At 41.4% G+C, this 23,021-nt stretch overlaps 1 protein-coding gene across 9 annotated transcripts in view; it reads right to left on the bottom strand.

The window, feature by feature from the left end:
- Nucleotides 1-2,218: 2,218 nt before the first annotated feature.
- LOC308247867 (uncharacterized protein) overlaps nucleotides 2,219-23,021 on the bottom strand; it is a 139,546-nt gene continuing 118,743 nt past the window's right edge. For 5 of the 9 annotated variants that reach the window (XM_080667624.1, XM_080667626.1, XM_080667628.1 and 2 more), the window contains 7 exons: nucleotides 21,282-21,431; nucleotides 18,736-18,875; nucleotides 7,503-7,640; nucleotides 6,217-6,272; nucleotides 5,755-5,827; nucleotides 5,608-5,656; nucleotides 2,221-3,786 (listed from right to left, as the gene is read on the bottom strand). In XM_080667624.1, the coding sequence (XP_080523750.1) occupies nucleotides 5,651-5,656; nucleotides 5,755-5,827; nucleotides 6,217-6,272; nucleotides 7,503-7,640; nucleotides 18,736-18,786 (324 nt within the window). In that variant the 5' untranslated portion in view covers nucleotides 18,787-18,875; nucleotides 21,282-21,431 and the 3' untranslated portion in view covers nucleotides 2,221-3,786; nucleotides 5,608-5,650. Of the gene's footprint in view, nucleotides 3,787-5,489; nucleotides 5,657-5,754; nucleotides 5,828-6,216; nucleotides 6,273-7,502; nucleotides 7,641-18,735; nucleotides 18,876-21,281; nucleotides 21,432-23,021 lie in introns of those variants that run through there. The other 4 variants (XM_080667623.1, XR_013960575.1, XM_080667622.1 and 1 more) reach the window with 4 other exon arrangements.

Below are 23,021 nucleotides of genomic sequence, written 5' to 3'. Positions count from 1 at the left end.
CATCCATCTCTGGGAGAGATTAAGTGAAACCGAATTACACTGCATGCCCAGACCCGATAGGTCTGCCTCGCCCTTGAATGGATTCTTTATTCTGCGCTTCAGCAAGATGAGGTTGGCCCGTGCTGAGATTGTAATGAGAAATGGCTCAGTGTGCTTTATCTAAATAGCTGGTTGGTCTTTACCTTGAAGGCAACCTGGGTGTTGCCATTGACTCGTTGATTGTGTGTCTTTTTTTTTTTTTTAATCATAAACACTAGGAAGCCTAGAGCCAAATTTGTGGCTCACCGCCTAAGGAGGGTCCTCGGGGCATGTCCTATTGGGTAGTAACTGAACCCAGGATTTTGTTTGACTTCCTACACTCTATTCCCTTTGCTACAAGGCCTTCATCTACTCATTTGATCTTTGGCAAGCATTTTGCAACCTCTCTCAAAGCCTTTTGGGGGGGAAAAGCTGAGATCAACACGGGTAATGAACGTATGCTACTTACCACAGTACCTGGCTCACTGTACATTACAAATAAGGACTTTTTATCATTGTGGTTTTTATTGATCCCATCTACTCCAATGCAGTCCCCCATGTGGACAGAAATGGAAAGGAAGCATATATGACTAACAGAAATGCTTTACAAATTCTATTTTCATGGTCTCAAGCCTCATTACGCACATAAGTAAATGGACAAGTGTGAGTTGAACAATTACCAATGCAAGTCCCTGAGCCTTGTGCTGTGAAAGAGACAAGTCCATAAACGAGATGGTAAATGGGGCTTCTAATCTAATGAGGGAGCTTTGCTATCACAACAGGCCTCAGTATCCTCATCTGTAAAATGGGGATAATAATACAACCTATTTTAAGGGGTCATTGTAAGGGTTCTGGCCTTATACAGTAAAGTGCCAAGAATAGTGCCTGGCTTATTCTTGCCGTCAGTCACCTTTAGAACATCCAGGGGCTCTAAAAACCCAGCCTTGGGGGAATCACTTCCAGCTGAAGTCATCCAGGAGGGCTTCCCGAAGGAGGTGGGATCTGGGCTAGACCTTGAAGGATGGAGATAATTCAACTTTGCAAAGAGAAGCAGGGACAGTGGCCTTTCAGGAGCCCATTAGAAAGTCAGAGGAGAGGGGGATATCCTGCGAGGAAGAGACCTCAAAGCGCAGAGGACTGGTGACGGGGCGAGTTGGTGGCAAGGCTGGTGGAAGCTCCTGTCTGTGTCACTGCACACGGGGTCGGCACTAATGCCCCGCCTCATGGTGGGCCCTCCCCAGCCACCCCCTGAAAGAAACTCCAGTGCTGATCCTGGAGAGACAGCCGGAGCACCCTCTGAATCCTTTCCCACCTGGTAGCCAACAGAATTACCTCTCGGTGGTAATTATAGGGAGCTACCCGAACCCCTGCCATCCCCCCTCCCCCGCTGCTAAATTCCCACACCGACTCCAAACCCACGATTCTATTTTGGGCAAATGCTTAGGAAGGAAAGTGCAGGAAATGTGAACAGAGAGGGTGGCAGCAGAACCCCCATCTGTGCAGACACTGCCAGGCCTCCATCAGGGAGCGTGGGAGAGGAGCTGGTGATTCCTGCAGCGTGGGCGGGCTCCAGGGTGAGGCTGCAGATGGGGCAGCCAGTGGCTGCAGCCGTTTCAGGCCAGGGCCGCCAGGCTCCGTGTCCACATTGCTCTGTTTGTTTAGAGAGAAAATCTATTATTAAAAACGCCCCATAGTCTGGTGTTTCTGGACCCCTTAAATTTGGTGGAGAATCTTGCACACCCCCCCCCTCCCGGCTCAGCAGCTGAAAGATGTTAATTTAGATAATTACTAGTAAGCACAATCCTGGTGCCAAGAAGAAAAACACAATTTTAAACGGCAGCAGTGACATGTGAATGAACGGAGTATAAGGAAAGTTTGGCTGGTGTGCCAGGCCAATAGGCTCACGCCTGTTGGTGACCAAAGCCTTAGGAGCAGGAGGCTGAAGACACCACACAAAGAGGGACAGCCCAGTTGTGGTGATTTGCTGAAATATAAGTGGAGAAGTCAAACCACCCAAATTAGCACCCGCAGCACGTTTCTTAAAGCAAATACTGAACGCCATACAGCGAGAAATTCTCCTTTCTGCCTCGGAACACTGCTGTGAGGCAGGGAGTGGGGAGGGCATCCGTGAAGCAGGCACACCTACACTCACCATGTCGGCCCCTGTCCAAACGCCAAGAGAAAGTGTTTCACAAAGGGACTGGGCTCAATTAAAACCTTTATTCACGTTTGAGATACAGACACGTACACAAATCATAAATCTACAGCTGGATGCGTTTCCACAGTGTGAGCATGTTCCACGGGGCCAGCGCCCGGAGCATTCCTGGGGTCCCCGAGGCCCCCATCAGGTACCCTGTGCCTTCAGGGGGAACTCCTCTCATGCTTTCTCCCACCACAGGTGACTCTCACCTCCTTCACGGCTCTCACGCAACATTAGGTCTGTGAAATCCATTCACAGCATTTCTTCATTCCTTCCCATGGCTGCATAGGATTGATTGATTTAAAATGCCATGATTTACTTACCCGCTCTCCAGTTAACAGACATTTGGGTTATTTCCAGGGACTAACGGTTATTTGGGGACTAATAAAAGTAATGGTGCTGCAAGCATTCTTGTGCATGCCTTACATATGTTGGGATTGTTCTCAGGGGTAGGACTGCTGGACACATTTACGAGCTCTTGCTATCCACTGGAAACCGATGAAAGTAGGCAAGGTACTGGAATAAAACCACAGCAAAACCCAGTCCTTGCTTGCAAGGACCTCTTGATCCGGTGAGGGGCAGAGCTGAGCTGGCAAATGCTCAGATTCTGTAGAGGTCATGGGTGAGGCACCTGGCACTGGATTGGGGGGAGGTGAGGGAAGCAGGGTCAGGAAAGACTTCTAGGTGGAGATATTTGAATTGATTTCTGACCGTTGAAGCGGCATTGATGGGGACAAAGTGGAGAAGGCAAGGGAACAGCATGTGGAAAAGCAGAGGCGGGTCAGGTCCAGGGACCATGTGTTAGAGCGGCAGAGGAAGGCGGGAAATGTGTGTGATGGTGGGGGCTGACAGCTAAGTTGGGGGCACCTCATGAAGTACTCATTTCCATCGAAGAAATATCTACATTATGCCGAATGTGACGGAAGCTGGAGAAGACTCCAGGGCCATGGAGGGACAAGGTTGCTTCCTTGAGGTGAATGTGGTGATGGGACGGGAGAGGGAGAGCCAGAAGCTGCAGAGGGACTGGAGAGTGTGCTTTCTCTGGGAAGGGGAAAGGGCATCTCAGCAGATGGAAATGAGGCGATTCTTTGAAGAAAGCCTGGCTTTGTCTCAATATCCAGGCCAAGAACGGGGATGACTGCTAAGGGAATACGGAGTGTGTTTGGGGAGGGAGGCGGAAGGTGTGGGTGTGTCTGGGTGCCAAGTTTCAATGTGCAGAAACCACACAGAGGAATTCATGCAGAAAGCTCTGGGGGCCAGCAGGCCGCCCTGCTGACATCCCGACTGGTGCAGGCAAGGAGCTCCCTGCTTGAAAGCGGAAAGGCAGAGCATATGTGTGAGGAGTTCAAGCCAAAAAGCAAATGCATTGCCACGTGGGTCTGGGGCAGTGGTGCCAAGATCTCATCCTTCCATCCCCTTCGGAGACGGGATGCCCGGTGAGGAGGAGCACGTTCAATCCCGCCCAGCTCCCTGCTAGACTCAGGCGAGGATTCTAGAAAAGCTTCTGTTTTCATAATTGAAATCACAAATCCAGTAGTATCTTATGTCGAAGTACCTAATGCGGTGACCTGGTGGGAGCCCAGAAATTTGGCATTAGGACTCCGTATGGACAGTTGATACAGCAGCGAGGCATATAAGATAAAAATGTAAAAGGAAGATCCTAATTACTTTATCAATTTAATTTATATTAAAAACACATTTCCTTCTAGTTCTTCTACATATAAAATTGGTAATAGAGGGGAAAGTCTGAGACATTAATAGAAACAGGAAAACATTTGCCCCCTATTCCACTGGCCAAAGAACACTGCCCTTTGCGGATATCCTTCCTTCCTTCTATTAAGGTATACATTTCTACATAGTTGTAGTCACAGTGCCAATTACGGCAAAAAAACAAGGTTGCTTTATCTCATATGATAGTCAAACTATCTTTTTATTTAAATAATTAAAATTCTATTGCAAAATTTATAGACAATACTATGTAAAGAAAACCACCCATAGGTTTCCACCACCCAGAGATAATCATTATCTTTTTTTTTTTTTTCGGTAACATACATTTTTTCCATCATTATGATTTCTTATTACATCACCTTCTTGGCATTTTATGTGCTCTTATCTATAATTTTACAAAATTATTTTATTTCACCTTCTATTTTATAATTTTAAAACCATTACCAATGTATTATGAATATCTTTCCCAACTATATTCCATTGTATAGCATTTTAAATAAATTCCTATTTTCAGACACTTAAATTGTTCCCAATTTTTTAAATATAAACAATGCTATACTTGTTCAAATTATTTTTAAAAATATACCATTTATGTGGATTTGCTGAGAAAAAATTGTGAATTTTTAAGTCTTTGGCTACATATTACCAAGTTCCTATCTAGAAAGTATGTACCAACATGTACTGCTTACACCAAGAGTGCCCATTTCTCCACGCCTTCACCAACACTGATATCATTTTTTTTAACTTAAGATGAGTAAAAAGGGAATTTTATTATTCCCTTTATTAATGAGGTTAAATATTTGTGTTTATGGTACTTCTAAAATTTGTCTTGTGAACTGCCTGTTCAAAACATAATTTTGAACCTGGCATGGTTCTGTCGTGTGGATATGCCATTGTTTAAGCATTCTCTACTAAAAGGAGAAATAGTGTCGTGTATGTGCGTAAGGAGTTCATGCCCAAAAGCAAAATGCATTATTACATGTGTCTGAAACAGAGTGTCCAGACCGCACCACCTTCCATCCCTCCTGCAGACGCTCACCTATGTGCATGTCATGCTGGGATGAACCACTTCGAGTGCAGCCACGCCTCATTTTATTGTGCTTCCCTTCACTGTACTTCAGATACAGCATATTTGACAAGGTGAAGGCAAGACCTTCCACCAGCAAAAAGATGACTGTCTTTATTGCGATAGTCATTCTGTTGTGGTGGTCTGAAACCGAACCCACAATAACACCTCCGCGGCATGCCTGTCTAAAGGGTCTTTGTGTGTATGTGTTTGAGGCACTTAGAATAAATTCCTACAAGTAGTGCTACTAGTTCAAAAAGTATGGCTATTGTAAATAGTTGTAGTCAGTGTGACTTTACCATAGAATTAGCCCTAAGTATAACAGTTGAACAACCCTTGGTCTGAGAACAGATTTCTGGTATTGGTGGGTTAACATGTCCGCTTGTATTTAACATGAAATATCAAGTAACATAGGAAGTATGTCTTGCCAAACACTCTGTAAACACGGGCTATTCCTGAGTCTCATCAAATACCCACCCAGGTTCCGAGGTGCGAGGCGGGATGATGCAACATCTGATTCTAACCATTCTTACATTGAAGATGGCAATACAAGAGAAATTGTGAGGTAGGAGGTGCTCGGACTAAACTCACTTGCCTTTCTTTTGGGATCATCTTCTGGTACCAAGTAGCATGACTGCTCAAGACTGGAAAGAAAAAAACCCTCAGAAATTATCCTTGGTTATGGATCCAACCTTCTCATTTTTTTCAGGGGTGGGTGAAAGGAGCAATTTCACTAACATACCTTTGAGATCAGAGTGTATGAGTATAGTCCACCCTCCGTTTTTTGTGGGTTCCACATGTGCAGATTCAACCAACTGCGCATCAAAAATATTTGACAAGAATGTTACGTTGTTGCTGATGTATACTGTGTAGCTAGGCCTACGATGATTGCGTCTGTCCTGAACATACAGACTTTCATTTCTTGTCATTATCCCCTAAACAATGCAGTCTCACTATTTAAATAGCACCTACATTGTGTTAGGGATTATACGTAATCTTGAGATGGTTTAGTTTATGGAGTGTATGAGTAGGTTTTATGCAAATACTACGCCATTTTACAGAAGGGACGTGAACTTCCATGAAGTTTGGCATCCGTGAGGGGTTGTGGAACCCGTCCCCGGTGAATGTGGAGGGACGATTGTAGATGAACATCTGCGTGCGCTTATGTATTTGGTGCTAAGGAATAAAGGGGTTTTAAACCCACCTGATGACCAGAGTCGCTTTTGTAAAAGGCATCTTCCTGAACACCATCCAGAGCATCTGGGGAAAAACCCATAATATTGCATTTTAATGTGCGTCTCAGGTGATTCTGACAATCAGAGATTTGCATTCTGGTCTCTTGTTTTGCGTTTGTCCACTATTATTCTAACGATTGTTCCTTTGCAAGACTATCTTTTTTCTCTACTTGCTCTTCAGCTAGCGTTTGCTTATTCTCAGTCTTCCGTTCTTCACATGAGTCTAGGAGTAGATTTATACATTGTGTGCAGGACTCAGTGAGTTTCTTCAATCTGAGGCTTTTCCTGGCTGTGAATTTTCCAGAACTCTTTTCACTTAAAATATTGCCCCTTCTCCCACTTTCTCTTCTGACATTCCCATTAAACCTAAATTGAAACTTCTAATTTAAACCTGTCTTTTGAATTTTATGTCTTTTTATCTCCCTGCAGCCCTCTGGATAATTTCCTCAGACTTATCTTTCCTATCATCCATTCTTTAAGTATGCCAATCTGCTCTTAAAGCTGGCCATTGTGTTTAATTCTATTCACAACTTTTTATTATAAATTATTCTATTGAGTTTTTCCATCTCTGCCTGTTGTTTTTTAGTACCCTGCTCTTTCATGAAGTTTTCAGTTCTCCCTTTAGCTCCTTGATGATTGCACATGTACTTATAGACAGCTTTATTTATTTTTCCTACAGCTTTAGGTTGTTATGTTTCCTCAGGTTGTTGGGGCACAACTCCTCTCCCCCACTGTGGACCATTTCCTTGTTTGATTTGTACTTATTTATTGCGAGGATACATTTTCCCGGTGGAATTTCTGTGTACTTTAAGATGTAGTAATAACCTTTCAAACAAGTCTGGCATTTTATTCCTCTGGGAACTTCAGGATCTCACTGGTCTGAAGTATTTCCAGTACCTATATTAATATCTCCATTTGGGAGTCCTATACTATGAAAATAATCAGCAATTTGGATTCTACACCTTTGCATGGCAGACATTTTTTAAAATTTTCATTTTGGAGATATCCAATTGGTGAGAATTCCACCAGTGGTTTGGTCGTAAGGGAGCAATGTTTTATGGTCCCCTTGTACGGTGGGAACATTTCCTCCTCGGTTCTAGCTTCATGTGTGAATTTCAGTTTCAACGCCTCAGCACTCACAGGCCCAAGTCTTTTATTCTAGATCTCTGCTAAAAACTCCAACCCCTAGCTGTTAAGGTCCTATAGCCACAGCCAATGTCCCCTATTCTGTTTTGGCATCAGCTCACGCACTTACCACGTTGCTTATGGGGTTCTCCTTCCTTTGGCACATAGGACTTTCATCCTCGCTCCACGTATGTAAAATAGTGTTATGTTTTATCCAGCAGCTCTGTATACCTGTGGGTCGCGAGTTGAGAACCACTAGCAGGGTTGCCTAAGACCATCGGAAAACACAGATATTTACATTACGATTCATAACAGTAGCAAAATTACAGTTATGAAGTAGCAACGAAAATAATTTTATGGTTGGGGGTCACCACAACATGAGGAACTGTATTAAAAGGTCGCGGCATTAGAAAGGTTGAGAATCACTGGTATAGAGGTTCTGCTTAAATAAGAGCCAATAAATATCTCAGGCTGAGTCCAGGTGAACAGCCTCATGGTAATCCTCCCAGAGCCTCAGGGTACCAGGCAGCGCAGGCGCAGAAGCAGGGACCTCACCTCACAGAAACACAGGGAGCTTTCCTAAAACATTGGTTGTCATGTGGTAACTTCCTCGTCAAACAGCAGAGCAATCTGATTTAAAAAAATTAGATAAAAAAACAACAACAGAGGCACAAAGAAATGACAAGTCCTCGCAGTGATTCTTGTGGTCTGTAGACTCCAGGGGCAATTACTATTCGTTGGGGAGAGCAATTTGTTATTGTCAACTCAAAAAGTTTAGCGCACAAGGTCTTTGTTTCAGCGAGCCACCTCTAGAAGTGTACGCTGTAGACAGATTCACACAAAAGCACTGGGCTGAGCAGAGCAGCTTCATCTTATATTTTTTGCAGTTTATTTTTAGTAATAAAATCTGGAAGAAATTAAAATTCTCATTAATTGTGAGTCGATAAAGGACATCATACAATGGAATGTTCTGTAGGTAATAACATTATGCAGATCTCCACATACTCATCTGGAAAGGTGTCTAAGCCATGTTGTTTATAGTGACAAGAGCTTGACCTTTGACGCCAGACTGCCCGAGCTGCCTCTGCCTAGCTCTGTGACGCTGGGCCTCGGTTTGCTCATATGTGAAATTAGATAATAGTAATACTTGAGCCATAGGGTTATTGTGAGCATCACAGTGGGTTTATATATAAAGTGTTTATAACAATGCCAGACTCCTAATCATGTACTAAACTATTACGTTATGTTTGCTATTCCTATTATTAATAACTAAAAACAGCAAGCTAATGCTATCTGCTTATGTCCGGGGTTATATTTGTGGGGTCTGAGGTAAAAAGATATACTTTCAATTTTCATGTTATACCATGTGGATCAGCTACAGTGAACATAATTTTATTAAAAATAGTATTAAAATCAAAAGTATACTGGGTAAGAGGCAGTTGTTCTGAAAGCCTGAGATGTAACAGGGACTTTAAAAGATTACAATTACTGATGGCCATATATTTAATACATTAGGAATTGATTAATATGAGCAATCTCTTGCATTTAATCTCATATCTGTAATGCATCTTACACTCAGCCAACGTTTTCATATTCATAAATTTATTTAATCCAACTAACTGGATTATTAATGAGTTCAATCCCTGTGAAGTGAATTTCATATTTATTATTCTAAATAGAGGAGAAAAGTGACAGAGAATGAGTTTGTTGTTGGGTATCTCCCTCCTCTATCATGGCAAAGCTGATCAGGCAACAAAATTGAGGCTTAGCATGTTAAGAACTTGATTTTGAGTAATAGATAAAAAGGTGGGTTTGTTGTGGGCCAACAAGAGAGAATAGCCAAAAAGTCAGTTCTCCAAGTTTATGAATAAAGCTTATATAATAACTGCCCCAGGATAAAGATGACCAGTCACTGGCAAATGACACAATAAGACATAGGTGGCTTCTGTCCATAGCACCCTCAGGTTGGATAATGCTGATAAGACCTTAGGGTGGGACAATGAACTGATTAGATTGGTAGAACCAACAGTATAATTAAAAATATTTGCCACTGGATGTAGCTGAGGTTAGTGTAACAGTGAACAAATTTATAACAAATAGCCGCCAATTTACATGATCTTTGGCAAGTTGCTTTTCTCTCTGGTTTACTCATCTCAAAAGAAAGAGAGAGAAAGAGAGAGAGAGGGAGAAGGAGTATAAGGCTTTTAAAATGCCTTTCACATCTATTAACCCATTCTTTCAAAAACCAGGCATTGAGTGCTTTCTTAGAGCCAGACACTGATGATACTATGTTGAATGAGACTGATAAGGTCACTACTCTCAAGGAGTTTACATTCAGGTAAATTATTAAAATATCAGATAGTGATAAGTGTTAGAATAAAAATAGGCTGATGAGAAAGAAAATGACCGAATGTGGCTCTGTGTAGGATCCCAGGGAAGGACTCTTAAGAGGTGACATTTTAGAAGAGAAGATAAGACTGCGACGCGAACGAATAAGAGAGAAGGTCATTCCAGGAAGAGGAAGCGCTTGTCACAGACTGCTCTACAGCAGCGGTTCTCAACCTGTGGGTCGTGACAGGTTGAGAACCACTAGCAGGGTCACCTAAGACCATCGGAAAACACAGATATTCACATTATGATTCACAACAGTAGCAAAATTACAGTTATGAAGTAGCAACGAAAATAATTTTGTGGTTGGGGGTCACCACAACATGAGGAACTGTATTGAAGGGTCACAGCATTAGGAAGGTTGAGAACCACTGGACTAGAGGGAAGGAATGAGTTTGGTGGTGTGAGGAACCAAACGCAGGGTTGGTAGGTAAGAGCTAGAGCATGTGCACTTTTGGAGGGTCTTAAACAATGGCATGATCTGATTTATGTTTCTAAATCTTTGGTTGCTATGTGCAAGAATGGGAGCAAGGATACCAGGTGAGAAGCTATTGCAGTAGTCCAGAAGAAACAGTATGTCTTTGTCTAAAGTAAGAGTCGTGGAAATACAGAGAATCAGACAAGTTCAAAGCATTTGCTGGAATAAAACCAATAGTGTTTGTAGATACATGTGTTAAGTGGAAGAAGAATAAAGAGCAATGGTCATATTTTGAGCTTGAGCAAGTGGCTGGATGGTGGTGCCATTTTACAAAATGGAAAGAAAGAGGTATGTAAGGGGCAGTCAGGGCGTGTGTAGATAGTGTGACTCAAGAGTTCTGTATTGAACATCTATGTGAACATGTCAAGTAGGCAAATAGACTCAGGAGTCCTGGGGCTTCAACACAGAGACCGAGTCATCAGCATATGGCCAGGGACTGGATAGAATCACCTTAAGAGACAGAGAGGAGAAGAGGTGAGTACAAGATCCTGAAGCACTCTCACATCACAGGTCAAGTTGAAAAGATGAACCTAACAAAAGAGAATAGAAAACAGTGGCCAATGTGATAGGAGGTAGAAACAAAATCAGAAGAATGTGGTATGTGGGAAAGATTCAAGAAGCAGAGAGCAATTCAGTATACCAAATGTTGCTAGGAGGTCTAGTAAGAAAAGACCAGCAAATCAAGTATTTGATTCCACATAAAAGAAATCATGTAAGGATCCGGCTATAGCTACAACTACAATGCTTTTATCGCACTTAAAGGGTGGGGAGGAGCCCTGAACAGGAAGTTTGCCAAGGGGTTAGAGAGAGTTACATGGAAAGTATAGAGCAGTGGTCGGCAAACTGCGGCTTGCGAGCCACATGTGGCTCGTGAGTCGCGGTTTGCCGCTCTGTTGACTAATGAGTTTGCTGACCACTGGTATAGAGAGTTACACGGAAAGTCAGTAGACAGGGCTTTCCAGTGTGATTATTCCAATATGTAGAAAATCTCAACCTCACTCATGAAGAGGATACATAAACATGGCTTTTTAGCAAACTCACAAAAACAAGGAGATCAATGAACTTCAAGATAAATATAATTATCTTAATGAGTAGAATGGGTCTACATGCAATAATTACACATTATGAAGAAATAAACGTGACATGTAAGTAAGTTGGCACCAGTTCAGAAGTCAAGTTAGCCAACAGCCATCATGTAACTATTAGAGTTTATAACTCAACAGTTGATATTTGGGTATATGGCACAAACTGAGCAATAATTCTTTTTGAAAGAACTGGCTTCATTTAGGAAAACAATTTATAAATCTGATTGGGGATAGATGTGGGTCAGCACGAATCAAATAGCAGAAGATGTGGGTCAGCATGAATCAAATAGCAGAAAGTTTTAGGAATTCATATACCTAACATTGAATTTTAAGTTGTTTATGATGCCACATATAACTAACCTTCACAAAATTTTATACAGGTAAATATCTCATGTGCCTGTTGGTACAGACATTTAGAAATTTCCCAATAAAAAGTCAATTCATCACCCAATTATTCTACAGTGCACTCTATAGTTGATAAAGCCAAGTCCAAACACACAGAGCTTCCAATCAGCATTTTTTAAACCTAACTCTTAAAATATCAACAGAAAACCAAGGATTACTTGACATTTGAAGAAAGCCCCTGACATAAAAGAGACATCAAAACAAGAATGGAAACGAAAGAGACTACACACTAAAAAGAACACTTTAATGAAATTATAGTTAATGATGGCAGGGAGAATAAAAATAAGCTATTTATCCTTAAAACAAAATCAGGGTGCTATTAAGAAAAAGAAAAAAGAATAAGCAGAGATTATTATTAGGATAATAAAGGGTTCTTAAAAATTTTAATAGCTAAAATTATATATATATGTATGTTTGCAATTTATGTATACAAGGTTGGTCAAAAGTAGGTTTATCATTGTTCATACAGATAATAATACAAGAATAAAATGTTTAATATACTTAAAACTGTAAACCTACTTTTTCCCCACCCTGTATATAGATTGTAAATTATATACCTATTAATATTTTGTAAATTTATATATTTGTAAAAGATGTAGAAAATAAAGCTGAGGAAATATCTCATTCTTTTAAAAAATCAGAAAGAAAAGAGATGAAACAAGGAGGCCCAACATTCAGGCCCAACATTCTAACAATAGAATACAGAAGAGAAAAAAAAATGTCAAAAGAAATATTACAAGAACATTTTCTGGACCTGCAAAACATGAGTGTCCAGACTGAAATGGCCAACTGAGAACCCAGCATAATAAATGAGAAAAGCACACACACAACTGCTGTAAGCTTTCAGAAAGATAGTAAAAGTTTCAAGAGAGGGGGAAAAACAGGCCCCATATAAATGATTAAGAACATGAAATGCAGTGAATACAGACCCAGTGTTAGCAAGATAGAATACAGACATTTCCTGACATTTAAGTTCTATGTACATTTTTCTCAAGAAGTCTTCTGAAGGATGGCTCCCTCTAAAGCAGTGAGGCAAACCAAGAAAGAAAAACCAATATCCAGAAAACAAGGGACCAACATCAGAGGGAGATGAAGGAACTTCCCTGGATAACAGTGAAAATCAGTTAGACAACTAGTAGGAAACAAGTGATCCGGTTGAACCCAAGTGACAGGGAATGATCATCTGGTAGATGAGCATGTGTGGAAAGTTATAAGAAAGGTTGTATTGCTTGAGCTTGGGAAAGTAGATGCAGAAGCTAGACTGCCTGGGTTCAAATCCTGGTTCTGCTACGTATGATCTCATCTCAATCAGCCTCTCGGTGCTTCACATTTCCCATCAACAAAATGTGGCTCAGAATGTACCTCCTCACGAGTGACTGTAACAACTAAATATGTCACTATACTTAAGTTGCTAAAAATAGTGTCTTGACTATTATGGGCTGCTGGAGGGGTGTCCAGCTTGTCCACTCAAGGCTGCAGCCTAAGTGAGACCTGATTTTGTGTGAGCTCCACATGATGCTTCAAAGTCAAGCTGTGAAGAGCTGATGGCAGCCCTCGGGTGTCACGCTGGCTGGCATTTTCTACCTCAGAGCCTCCATCCCTAGACAGGCTCCTCCGTGGTGCTCAGCCCCCACACTGGCTAGAAGGGCTGAATAAAACCACAAGACTAGTCCGCATGGAGGAAGTCACTTCATTAGGCAGCTTCCTGTCTGCAGGGGGAGGGGGGGAAGGAGGGGGACAGATGTGTTTGGATTTCAAAGAAGGAACTGAAATTTCAACAGCTGAACTGGAGACAGCTGCTCCAGAAAACCAGAGGGAGATGGGGTCTTGTGTTGTGTGGCGTAGCCTGGCAACGCTCCACGCTGCCGCTGACCCAGAGTGGAGGCCGGCTCCTTGGTGGTGGGCCCAGGGGCGATCCTGTTTCAGGCCGTGTCGGGAAGAAACAGTGTGGTCAAGGCACAGGGACTCCTGGCTTGGGTCACAGAAACACCAAGACACCACCTGAGAAAGGGATCCCACCCAGAATATAAACGAGTGGCACTTATGACATCTGTGGGAAGGGAGGGTTTTTAAAGAAACGAAGTCGGTACAGATGAATTTTTTTTGAACATCTGAAATTCTAAGGAAATGGCCTTGGATTTATAATGCCTGTGGATTTTGGTACTTGCAACAATAAGCAGAACACTTGAGTTTGGGGTTTTAACTCCTTTAAGCATTTCTCTATAAAATCAGTTCATGCTGGCTAGCCATTTGTTCTAGAAAGTATGTTTATTTTCTTACCCCTTCTTACCCCAAGGCTAGAACTATGGCAAAAAAGAAGGTAGATTGAGGAAGGGAATAAATACTTATGAAGTACCTTGTCTGTGCTGGGCATTGTTCGAGAACAGGTGTCCTCAAACTACAGCCCGCGGGCCACATGCGGCCCGCCGAGGACATTTATCCGGCCCGCCGGGTGCCGCTGCCTGTCCTGCTTAGCAGCCGATTCGTCCTGGGCCCACAGTGCGCATAGGAATTTGTTCATAGTTGTTGTTTTTTTTTTAAACTATAGTCCGGCCCTCCAGCGGTCTAAGGGACAGTGAACTGGCCCCCTGTTTAAAAAGTTTGAGGACCCCTGTCAGAAGCTCTGCCCACATAATCATCAAAATTATCAGCCAAGAATTATGATGATGCCAATTTTAAACAGGAAGAAACTAAAACTCGGTTTATTTAAAATATGCCTAAAACCACAAGCGTAACGAGCAGCAGAGCTGAGACTGAAATGAGGTCCTCCTGAATCTTCAACCTGCTCTTTCCATTCTACCACCTTCCTCCTCACAACCGCAATTGCAGGCTTTTTCTCTCACGTGGTAAGGCAGCACCACCAAAGATACCACACTTCATTTATTATGGAGGACAGTCACATAAATTCAATCTGTGAGAGTGAATGCACTGCTCTTCAGTTCATCAACTAAGATTTCTGCTGCAACACATTTCTCTATTTTGCCAAGTATTTAAAATCTTCATTATTCGTTGCTTTCTTGACTTGCCCAGTGACAGTTGGCAAGTGCTGTTATCCTCGCTTAATAACCCAACCTACCCAGGGAACAGCCTGGATTAGAAGCTATGATGCTCAAAGCTCATGAATAAGCATTCTGAGTCTTCTGTCTAGAGGCGTTGAGTAATTCGGAGGTCTGTTTGGTGGAAATCCAGTTAAGCATCTGGAAGATTTTATTGCTTCAGAGCTTTGCCTTGGTTTCCCCCTATCTCTCCGATGATTTCTCCTTAGGGAGGCTCCTCTCATTCCCCTTTCCTTTAAGGGTGGGTCTAGTACAAAGTTCTGATCCCAGCCCTCTCCTTGCTTTCTTCTCTTCATTCAGCCACAAAGTATTTGAGCTCTTATGACATGTGCATGTCAACTGCTGGCTGGCTTTCGAGTCTATTTTTGGCCCGCCCCCTGTTCTGCCCTGTGCTACTGTTTACTTACAATTTATGAGAGAGATGGTGTAACATTGGAGGATGGGTGGAAGAAGAAGGCCAGATATTTCCTTCCCCTCCCCTCCTTCCTGTGGAGCTTCAACTGGTCACCTGTCCAGCAGTCCTTACTGTGGTTCCAGCACCTGTCAGACAGTGGGCGCCCCTCCTCCACTGTCCCTCCAGCCGTAGGGGTGATGGCAGCTTCTAGCTGTGACTGATCTGTGGGGTGCCTCATTGCTCCCCATTTGGCTGTCCAGCTTTTCTATTCCCTTTTTAACCCATTATCTCTATTAAATCTCATCTGCTTGAAAAACCTGGCTCTATCCTGACTGACACAGAAAGACAGCATTCTTAGTTATGAGCTACAAAAACCAACCTTGACACTGGCAGGAAAGACATTTATCCGAATGCTAGTGGAGAGATCAAAGAATCTGAGGGGACCAAAGATCCGTGCTCTGAGACCAGAGGGAAGGAGCAGTGCTCAAAACCCTCCAAGTCCACTGTCTGGGTGAAGCTTTGGTCTTGGTCACACCACATGTGCCACCAACACTAGATGCTGAAAGTTACCATTCAAATTGTTGTCTCTGCCACTATCAGTCAACAGAATCAAATCTGGGCATTTCCCACTTCTTCATGACATTCCTGAGTGGAACAGGTGTGTCTGATTGACAAAGACAAGGTGGTGTGTCCACGCCTGGCTATACATGCATCTGACATTTTCAGTTCCTTTCATGGGAGATGCACTCTTTACAGGTGGCAGAATTCCCTAAATATAGGAGAGGGATTTGAATGCTAAGTGGACATTCTGTTTGAGCAGACCTTGAGACAAGGATTCAAGTGTATGTGGGAGTTGGGGGAATCACTGGTATGGAAGCGAGGGAAGTGAGACAATGGAGGATAAAGTATCAGTTGAGTCATTGCTCTGGGATAACCAAAGCACATGTCTCAGGGTCATCCAACCCTGCCGAGAGCAGCTGGGGTGCGGCTTAATTCTCCCAACTCCATTTCTCCCTCCCTCATGTGCGAACTGGTGGTTGAAAGCTGGGCCGGTTTAAGCTGCAAGGTGAGGGATAAAGGATGTGGCAGGGCACCAAGGACAGGGGGTAAGACAAAAGGCAAAGGTCTCCAGACACTAGGAACAACTAAGTGTTCAAGATACAATAGTGAACAAGAGAAAAGCCTTTCTGACCTCACTAAGCTGGTCGTCTCAAGATGTGAACAGGCAAGTGCAAGACAGTGGGGCAAGAGCAGTAACACAGCCTAAGGAGAAAGAGCTAGACAAGCAGCCTTGAAGACCAGGAGGATTGGGAGGGCATCCTACTCAAATCGGAATCCCCGTTGCCTAGGGTGGTACCCATTCAGTACATGTTTTCTGCCCTAATACTGAACTGTCAAGCATAGTTCTGGTGTTATTATATTCATTAGCTCTGTTTCTCAATATACCACCTCAAGGTAGATGTGTCCACATTTTACTGGAAGAAAGTTAAGGCATTTGTAGTTACTCTCAACCGTCTGACAACTCCTAGTCACGCTTTATATCTCAGCTTTGCCCGCACAGTGTGCCCATTTCCAAGCCTGGGCTATCCCTATCAGAGAACTTATTCTCTGATTGTCATTGGTGATTCATTCTCGTGTGTTGGAAGGAACTGAGCCCTTTCAGAGCAGGAACGATATGTGTTTTGTTTAGTACTGCAGTCTCAGCATACAGGCTAGGGCCAGCACATTCTAGATGTGCTAACCTCATTTACACTGATCATTTTGTGAATGACCTGAATAAACAAATAAGGCTCAGGAATGTGGAGTGACTTGACCACCTCAAACCTAAGAGGTGGAAGAACTGAGGCTTGAGCTACACAGTTGGTCTGTTCCCCAAATAATTCTATACTTTGCTGAGCATTAAGCAACTTATTCACCTATGGCATCTAGAACATTTAAGTTGGCTTAAAGGCTGCTTTCTTAAGATCAAAATAATGGGGCAGGAAGTGCCTAAGAACATCCCATAATCATCAGATGGAAGGATTGCAAAGCAGAACTCTAGACCTAAAGCTAGAAGGTTCTTTGAGGATAGGGCCCCCAGCCAAAGCTTTGACTGGGCACCTTTAAAATTTCCCATAGATTTAACATTCTAAGGTCTTTAACCAAAGTAACTAATTGGCATCCAAATTGGGAAGAAATAAAACATGACTAATTTGCAGGTTACATTATTTTATATATAGAAAATCCCACAGATCCACCAAAAAACCTACTTGAAATAGTAAGCAAATATAGTAAAGTTTCAGGATACAAAATCAACATACAAAAATCTCTTGCATTTCTATCTACTAGCAGCAGACTATCTGAAAATAAAATGGAAAAAACACTCACAATCACATCAAAAAGAACAAAATACCTAGGACTAAACTTAGCGAAGGATGAAAGACCTGTATCCTGGAAAAAAAAAAGACATTGTTGAAAGACATTGGAGAAAACACACAAAAATGGAAAGACAGTCTGAATAATTAATATTGTTAAAATGTCTATGCTACCTAAAGCACTCTATAGATTCAGTGCAATCCCTATCTCATTGGCATTTTTCACAGAAATAAAATCATCCTAGTATGGGACCACAAATAGCCAAAGCAATCCCAAGAAAAAAGAACAAAACTGGAGGTATCACACTCCCCAATACTACAAAGATATAGTAATCAAAACAGCCTAGTATTGGCACAAAAACCAACACACAGACTAATGGGACAGAATTGAGAGCCTAGAAATATGGACAACTAATTTACGATGAAGTAGCCAAGAATATAAATGAAGGAAAGTCTCTTTAAAATATAGTTCTGGGAAAACTGAACCTACTTTAGACCACACACAAAAATTAACTCAAAATGAGTGGATTTAAGACTTGAATGTAAGACCTGAAACAATTAAATGCACAGCAGAAAACAGGCACTAAAGCTTCTGGACATCAGCTCATGGTGGTGGTTTTGTGAATTTGTTTCCAAAGGCAAGGGAAACAAACTAGAAATAAACAAATGGGACTACATCAAACAAAAGCTTCTGCACAGCAAAAGAAACCATCAACAAAAAAGGGCAACCAACCGAATCAGATACTGATGTGCATTTAAGAGGTATATTTGAAATTCCATTTCAAAACATTCGTTTTCATGAATCTTCTTTCTGTGCTCTTTTTTTGAATTTGAGAAGCTTAGAGACAAAAACAATACAAACCCACATTTCCTGAGTCAGACAGAGCAAAGGTACACTTTCACCATCACTGTAATTTATCAATATGCCTTTTTAGATTAAGAGAAGTTTGACAGTACACAGGAAAATAACTTTAAAAACCAGGGCTATGCTAGGCATGGGAAATATAATCCTATAATATTAAAAATTCTTTTGAATTTAGTTAATATGAATGACAGCTTTCACAATACATGAATATGGTTTTTGGAGTAAAGGTGAAGTTGCAATATTCACATTCATCTGGGCAGCTGAGAGGATCTGACCAATTTTCCCTCTTTGCTCTGCAGGTGTGTGGTGCAGATGACATTGCAAAGAAGAGGACTCACCTCACGGTGCCAGGTTGTATTTTTCCAGAATGGCCATGTTAATATTTCCATTCCCACGCATGCCTGCAGAACTTGTTCCTTCCCCCTAAAAAGATGGAGTCCATTTCTCTTCTTGCACTTGGGCGATGCCTTCTGAGTACCTTGAATAAAAGAGAAAGTGATGCTGTGTGACTTCCAAGGTCAGGTCATAAAAGGTGATACAGCTTCCACCTGGCTCTTTCTTGGGATACACCCTTTTTGAACCCAGGACTGCATGTGGTCCAACACAAGCAGTCTTGGACCACATGTAGTTGTTCCAGCCACAGCCCCATGGTGGTCCCAGCCAACGGCCAGTATTCACCATCAGATTCAGGAGTGAGTGATTCTTCAGCCTTCAGAGAAAAAATGTCCCTGCCACTCCCCACCAAATTACAAACCTGTGAGCAAAATAAATATTGTCATTGTCTTAAGTTACTGTTTTGAGGTGGTTTGTCCTATAGCTACTGGAATACTTATCAAATGTCTTAATCCTGTTTTATCTTCTGTCAACAGAGTGTGTCACTTTTCACCAGGAAAACAATTTAACCATCATTCATGTATTCTAGTATCTGACTCTCAAAATAAGTGCCTTGTATCCACTATATACTTGGTTACCATTTGACCAATATCATGTGAGAGGTATGCTTGCTCAACTGGAGCAATGCAAATTCTTTCTTCAAAAATTATAAAAATAATACATAATCATGAAAATTCAAACTTTACAGATTTTTAGTAAAAATGGAAAAAAATCCCACTGTGTTGCCTAACTTTCCCTCAGTTCCCCATCTTTCTAAGGTAACCATATCAAGTCCAGTGTATCCTTTCAGGCCCTTCTCGGCTTTCATACACACATACCCTTACATATATATCGTAGGCAAATTGCACTATAGATCATGAGTTTCTTTTCAGTATGTTCTTAAAGCAAGCTTATTCATAATAATTGTGATCAAGATATGAAGATGATGATGATGGTTTATATAGTTTAAAATCTCTTACTATGTACCAGCCAATGCAGAACGTGGATAGCTTGAAATTTGCTAATATGGGAGTATTTATACACCAAAAAATGGAAAATACTAAAATTCAGGGGTTTTGTTTCTGGAAAACTAGTTAAGTTTACCATCAAGAATCATGTTTGGACCCTGCTGGCATGGCTCAGTGGTTGAGCGTCAACCTATGAACCAGGAGGTCACAATTCAATTTCTGGTCGGGCCATATGTCCAGATAGTGGGTACAATCCCTAGTGTGGGGTGTGAAGGAGGCAGCTGATCAATGATTCTCTCTCATCATTGATGTTTCTATATCTCTCTCCCTCTCCCTACCTTACTATAAAAAATAGAATCATGTTTGTCTTTGTGTATTAATACATCCGGGATAGTGTCCAGACATGAAAGCTCTCAATACATACATATTTGTTGAAAGAATGAAAAAATATTATAATCATAGGCTCAAACAATATTCCAGTTAATGCACTTCTGAAAAGAATGTAACCTACCAGTTTTTAAGTGAGCATGCTTTCAGAATGCAACTTCTACTTATTCTTTGTTTTCAGACATTTCTTTATTTGGATAATTAGATTACCTTCTGTGTGAGTTATCAGAAACAGTGACATAGCTAAAGCATGCAATTCACACAGGGGCACAGTTCCCCAAGGGTCAAGTGCTCATGCTAAAATAAATTTCAATCTCATAAACAAAACATATCTATTCTATCCTCATCTCTTATTAGCTTTGGTTATACTCAAATGGTTTTTCAGGAGGGAGGGAGTCAAGAAAAAATATAAAAACATATACAGAACATGTGGTTACATGTGTGTACACATGTGGATTAGTACACAGGTATATATAGATCTTTTTGGAGGAATCTACATACATAATAAATATTATCTTCTTTAAACAGAAATGGCCAGAGGTTGGTGTTATATAGGGAAGAAAGTATGAATAAAAAATATAAAAAGGATAGCAATTCAGGATTTGTTTTCTGTCAGAGGAAGATGGTGCCTCCAAATGTAAACACTACCCAAATATAAGCAACTTATGCACTTTAGGCCTAGAGAAGCCAAGGCAACGGTAATAATTGGGTGGAGGACAAAGGCAGTCTTGAAGAACAAAACCATGAACATTATTTAACCATTAATACCTGTTCCAGGTTTCAGGTCACTGACAATAATTATGATTTGTAGAATAATGGATATCTACATGGCATTTCTCCAAATTCCATCTCTGCTTAAAATGCAAATGCTTTCCAAAGCAGATTTATCTTTTCAATAAGTCTTTTTGTATCAGGCTGGTTATGAAGAAGATGAAGGATTGTGGTTTTGGTATTGGTTGACGCACCAATTATTCCTTAGGCTGGTTCCTTTCAATGCTGTACTGACAAATAGGCATTTAGTTGAATTCTTTTTTCTTTCCTTTTTTATTTTTTGGAAACTTTAGGAAATGTTAGCAATCTCTGTTTTGTTTCTATGAAAAAAACTCATTAGAATATTATAAATAATGGCATAGCTTATGGTGAGAGTCACACATTACCACTGGGAAGTAGATATTCTTGTAAGTCCTTGCTTCTGAGGCATATCAAAAATGTCCACCACTGAAAATGCAGTCATCATGCTGGTAGCATTTCCAAAATCAAAGGCACTGGAGACTGCAAGGAAGCCAAGAGAAAGCTCTGTATTGCCCCTATAGAAATCAAAGAGAAAGAAATTAAGGGAATGTCTAAGAAAATTTCTAGCATTCCAAAGCTTTGTCAAGTCATAAAAATAAATTAACTTACCAAGAAATCTTAAATGAAAGAGCAGAAAAATCACAGCTGGGCACATTATGAAAGTCCAAGGATGAGTCAATATTAGAAAAACCTATTAGTATAATTCACTAAATTATAAAGCACAAGAGAAAACTAGCTTTCTCTCCCTTCTAATCCTATCCCCCTTCCCTTCTTAAACAATTCAGTCCAAGCCCATTAGCTAAGCCCAAGAAGAAGTGGGGGTGTGCAGGAACTTGAGTGGTGTGAGAAGAGCATACACAGGGAGAGGACAGTGGTTTAGATGGAAGACTGGTTTTACACAATGATTTGATCATATAGGTAACTATCTTAAGGATAATAGAAGTCAGGTTTCTTATTCTCAGAGAAGGGAGTTACAAATGCGGAAACGGAGAAATCTAGAATAAACCAAAGTAGTTGGATTGAAGTAAAAATATCACTATAAAATTCATGGATTTTCAATAGATGGATGGATGGGTAAATAGATAGACAGACCAACAGATAATATAGAAAATCACAGACATAAATGTATGTATACACATAATCATACATCTATTCTCTAGCCCTGTCCACTGAGAGGGATTTGGGAGCAGTGACATCCAAAGAGCAATGAGCCTACCTTAGAGCTCAAATTGTGGTCTCTAAATATCGTTCTTCACTAAGAGACACCAGGCTTCTTTGAAAAATGGCTGGTGTTAGGGCGGGGAAAGGCAGAACAAAGATAAATTTGGAGCAGCATCTTGCACCAGAGAGTAAGGAAGTGGTCAAAAAATGAAGGGGTCACACTGAGGGAACACAGAAGCAGTGTGATGGTGTTCCCACTGGTCAAATCTAGAATAATTTTTTTTTTTTTTTTTTTTAGCCATAAAGATAATTTATTGGCTCATCAACTGAACTATCACGGAACAGATCTTGTTGGCTTCAGGTGTGGCTTGACCCAGAAAAATGATGCACACTTAGGACCCATTTTCACTCTTTTCATCTCTAGCCTCCACATTCTCTTGTTTGCTTCATTATCAAATGGATTCTCTACTCGGAGTAAGAGGCTAGCTAGCTGCTCAAATTCCAGTCACACGTGTGGTCAGCTCTGGCTTAGCAGTCAAGAGAACAAGTCTCCTCCTGCTCCTGCTCCTGCTCCTCCTCCTCCTCCTGCTCCTCCTCTTTCTCCTCCTCCTCACACAAATCCTAGGATGCACTTTGTTTGGACAAATCAGGTCACATGGTGTACCCTTGAACCAATTCTTTTTTTTTTTTTAAATAAATCTTTATTCAGATTATTACAATTATTTCTTTTTCCCCCCATAGCTCCCCTCCACCCATTTCCCACCCCACCTTCTGCCCTTACCTCCCCCCCACTGTCCTCATCCATAGGTGTATGATTTTTGTCCATTCTCTTCATGAACCCCCCCATACCCCTTTCCCCCTGAGAATTATCAGTCCACTCCCTTTCTATGCCCCTGATTCTATTATATTCACCAGATTATTCTGCTCCTCAGGTTTTTAATTCA

The sequence above is a fragment of the Plecotus auritus genome, assembly GCF_963455305.1.
Source record: "Plecotus auritus genome assembly, chromosome: 5".
In the NCBI taxonomy this organism is placed as follows: domain Eukaryota; kingdom Metazoa; phylum Chordata; class Mammalia; order Chiroptera; family Vespertilionidae; genus Plecotus; species Plecotus auritus.
Note: the sequence above shows the minus strand (reverse complement) of the source record. Positions and strands in the feature narration are given on the sequence as shown.